The sequence below is a fragment of the Glycine soja genome, chromosome 3, assembly GCF_004193775.1.
Source record: "Glycine soja cultivar W05 chromosome 3, ASM419377v2, whole genome shotgun sequence".
Lineage (NCBI taxonomy): Eukaryota > Viridiplantae > Streptophyta > Magnoliopsida > Fabales > Fabaceae > Glycine > Glycine soja.
In genome coordinates this window covers 3,858,821-3,862,910 of record NC_041004.1, presented here as the reverse complement: position 1 = coordinate 3,862,910, position 4,090 = coordinate 3,858,821, and the positions used below count along the sequence as shown (strand labels likewise).

The following is a 4,090-nucleotide window of genomic DNA, read 5'->3' as shown; positions in this document are numbered from 1 at the left end:
AGAAAAGAAGCAAGCCTCGCATGTTACCTGTCTTTATAAGTTAAAAAAAAAAACTTCAATTCATTGCCCGGAAAAGGTAACAAATTGAAAATAATATTCCAAAACAAGAGATAAATAAAGCAAAATAAAAACAAAATCCAGGTTTAAATTTCCTTTTTTTTTTTGAAAAAAAAAAACTTATATTTATCCCACTCCATACACAATTCCACATCCTCTCGCAACACTTTGCAGCTGCTTGCATCTACTCCTCCTTTTATATACAACAAGAACAACAACATAGGCTAAACTAAACACAAACACAACAACACAAGTGTGTGTTTTTGTGTGTGTACGTGTTTGTGTTTCGTGTATTGTTGTGTGTTTTTTTTTTGTTTTTTTCATTCATGGAGAAGCACAAGTGCAAGCTTTGCTTGCGGAGTTTCGCGAATGGAAGAGCGTTGGGAGGTCACATGCGGTCTCACATGATGAACCTACCTGTTCCTCCGAAACAGAGCGAGTTGGTGCCGATTCAACTCAGCTTCGAGGCCGAGTCATCTCCTTCGCAGTCTTCATCTTCTTTCTACGGTCTCAGAGAGAATCCCAAGAAAAACTTTCGCTTCGCAGATCCTGAATTCTCGTTCGCAGCAGCGGAAACTTCCTCCGTGATCCTGCAGGACAGGGAGAGCGAGACCGAGTCGTCGAGGAATCCGACTCGGAGACGATCCAAGAGAGCGTGGCAACAACTCGGCGGCGACAGCGGCGGTGGCGGTGGTGGTGATTCCGATGAATCAGAAAAAAAGATGATGAAAGTTTTTGACGCCGTAAACAAGAACAACAACGAATCCGCAAGTTCGGTTTCGGACACCACGACGGAGGAAGCCGTGGCATTCTGTCTCATGATGTTGTCTCGCGACAAATGGAAGGAAAACAACAAGTTATTATATGATAACAAGGTCGAGATAGCAGAATATAACGATGATTATGATGACGAGGAAGACGAAGACGAAGAAGAAGAGGAAGATGAAGAAATTTACGAATCCGAAGAGGAACTTAAATCTGTTAAAAAGAGTAACAAAGTGCGAGGAAGATACAAATGCGAGACGTGTGAAAAGGTGTTTCGATCTTATCAAGCTCTTGGAGGCCATCGTGCTAGTCACAAGAAGATCAAGCTCAACAACTGCGAAAACAAGAACAAGAACAACAACAACAACAACGACGATGAAGCTGAACAACTCGAAGTTCAGCACGTTGTTGTGGTGGAGAAGAAAATTCACGAATGTCCTGTTTGTTTTAGAGTATTTGCTTCTGGTCAGGCTCTGGGAGGACACAAGAGAACACATGTGATTGGTTCTTCGACTGCTGCTGCAACAACAACTGCGACAGCAATCACAACCGTTTCTGTTAGAAACTCTGTTGCAACTGTTTCGGTTAGAACAACTTCTACTGCTAGAGTTGTTGGAGATAGTTTGATAGATCTCAATCTCCCTGCTCCAATGGATGATGATGAAGAGGAGGAGGGGAATGTTAGCCAATTCGAAGACTCAGCTGTTTCGGATGCAGAGTTTGTTAAACTGTGAAGTTCTTCTTCTGAAACTTATTTGGATTTTCTTTTTTCTTGGGCCCTGTGATCCGAAGGTACAAAAATTTTGGTTCGGTTACTTACTTGCAATTTTAGATTTGTTCAGCCATTTGGGCTAATTATAACTTACAATATGGTTACTCTAAAGTTGATATTTATCTCAATAATTTCACAATTCTTCTTAAATTTGGTTCTTCATGATTGTTATTAGTTTTGAAGTTGGAGTTGGAGTTAGAGTAAGATGAACATCCATAAACAGAGGAACTGAACTTTTTAAGCTTACTTTGTTATATTTAAAATTTCTCTGCTTTTTTTTATATAAAGTAAAAATAATTTACTAGGAGGATTTCTGGGCTCTATTGGGTGTTTTGTGTATCTTTTACTTTTTTTTCTGTGTTGTGGAGATATGCAGAAGAGTTGGAAGCATGCGTGTTTTAGTGGGCTCTGTTTCAGCTTTCAAGGAAAATACTACTAAGTAACTGTTATACCATTCATTGCTTGTGAATATTAAATAAATCAAGTCATTCTCACAAGATGTTGATCAAACCTGCATATTTTTAATGTTAGAAAAGTAACTTCCAACTTCTGGCCCCCAGCATTGTACAGTTCAGGAAGAGGAATATGTTTCCTTCATGTTTCTTTCATTTCTTTATTTTTTTCTCTCTCTCACCAACACAATTAATAGCATGTTTGGATTATATTCAATTCTGAAAATCAATTAAAAAAACACGTTTGAAAGTTAAAACAACAAATAGTTGTTTCAACTTTTTTTTAATTTCTCACCATGATTTTGAGTGTCAGAATCAATTCTAGTAGCTATCGCAACAAGCTATAAGATGTTCCATAACTTTTCTCCTTTCTTTATGTTTTCTTTATTTTTCTTTTGGCAAAAAGAAAACTTCTCTGCCTCTAATCATTTTATCTTCCTGTTGTTGCTGTTTGAGGCTGTTTCCAGCTTTTCACATATATCTTAATAACTAGTAGATATTATTACTAGGTGAATCGGAAAAAGTTAATGGCCACAATAGCCTGGGGATTGAATCTAATTTTTCATTAAGTTTCCATTTCCGTTTTTGGGAAATCTGTAAAGATGAATTGAGAAAAGAGAAAAAGCAAGCAGATCCCTTATTTTATTCTTGGCTGATAAATTAATTTGGCTTAGTTGGGCGTGACTCAAGGTATCTAGCTGAGGCAGGTCTTTTGATTCTTTATGGAAAACTTTGAGTCACACTCATTAAATTTGTAATAAATGACATATGATCCGTTTCATGCATTTGTTGTATTTTTATTTCATTGTATTTTATTATGGGGGTTTGGTCAATTAGTAGATCTTGGGTGGCACTATTAGGATTTAGACTTTAGAGGCCACAATGCTGAGATTTCACTTGAAATAAATCTGACCGGTTAACAACTAAACCAAATTGGAAAAGAAATTATATAAAGTGAGAAATTTGGTGCTTAGATGGAACTACTTAGTAATTGCCTTTATAAAGTAGGACATTAGCCACCAGCCAGCTCTATGATGACACTTCTTGAGTAAGTGATACTATCATAGTTCTAGCTTATACATTTTTTCATACTGTTTCTTTATATGCTACCGGATAAAAAAAAATTGAGTTTCCTTTTTATTTTGAACAATTTTGTCTTTACACAATTACACTCCTAACGTTAGGTGCAACTTTGAAGATACTCTACAATTTTTATCCTTTTCTTGGATACCATCACATGTCTACTTGATTGTATATTAGTAGAATAAAAGTGCTACTACATGACACAATCTCGTCAATTGGTTGAAAATTTTGTGATTATTTGATTGATTGTGAAAAGGAAAGAGTAAAATTTATATACATTGTTGAACTGAAATTCAATAGCCCAAGTTATTATCACAAAGTTGCAATTAACCGTGTAACACAAACGTGTGAATTAATTGGCATAAAAATTATGATAACCAGTTATTTCAAGTTTGAATTCTGAATCTATAATTACTTTAAATAAAAAGTTTGTTGCATATAATAATTTTAATCTACAATATAATTATATTCAACATAAAATACATGTGATCTCTATGAAATAAATGTAAAATATTCACCATTAAGGATCATGAAAAATTATGTCGCTTAGATATTTTTATTGATAATTATGAAATTTGAGTTAATTAGATAGTTAATTTTGACTAAGAATAATTACAATTTTTTATTGTACTGTTGTTTTTAATAAAATAATAAAGAAATTAATATCTTTGTAATTTTTTATTAGTAAAAGTTAAAAGAAAAAGATTTCAAGTGTTTTTGAGGAAAATTGATGCAAAAACTTAAAAAAAAAAACCTTGAAGATAGCTAGCTTAGGAGATAATGCATTAAAAAATGGTTATGTGAAAGGGTATCTAAATGGGATCATTGCTAAAAATAGATTGAGATTCATTTAGCCTATTTCATGTATCTCTAACCTTAATGTGATTTATTATTTTTATCTTTGTAAAGAAATTTGGAAGAAAAAATAGATAAACTAGATTGGAAACCAAAGATAGAGTGT

At 34.2% G+C, this 4,090-nt stretch overlaps 1 protein-coding gene across 1 annotated transcript; it reads left to right on the top strand.

Moving 5' to 3' along the window:
- Positions 1-208: 208 nt before the first annotated feature.
- LOC114405942 (zinc finger protein ZAT9-like) lies at positions 209-1,917 on the top strand. The gene has a single exon (XM_028368470.1). The coding sequence runs from the start codon at positions 384-386 to the stop codon at positions 1,554-1,556; it is 1,173 nt and encodes a 390-aa protein (XP_028224271.1). The 5' UTR covers positions 209-383; the 3' UTR covers positions 1,557-1,917.
- Positions 1,918-4,090: the final 2,173 nt, after the last annotated feature.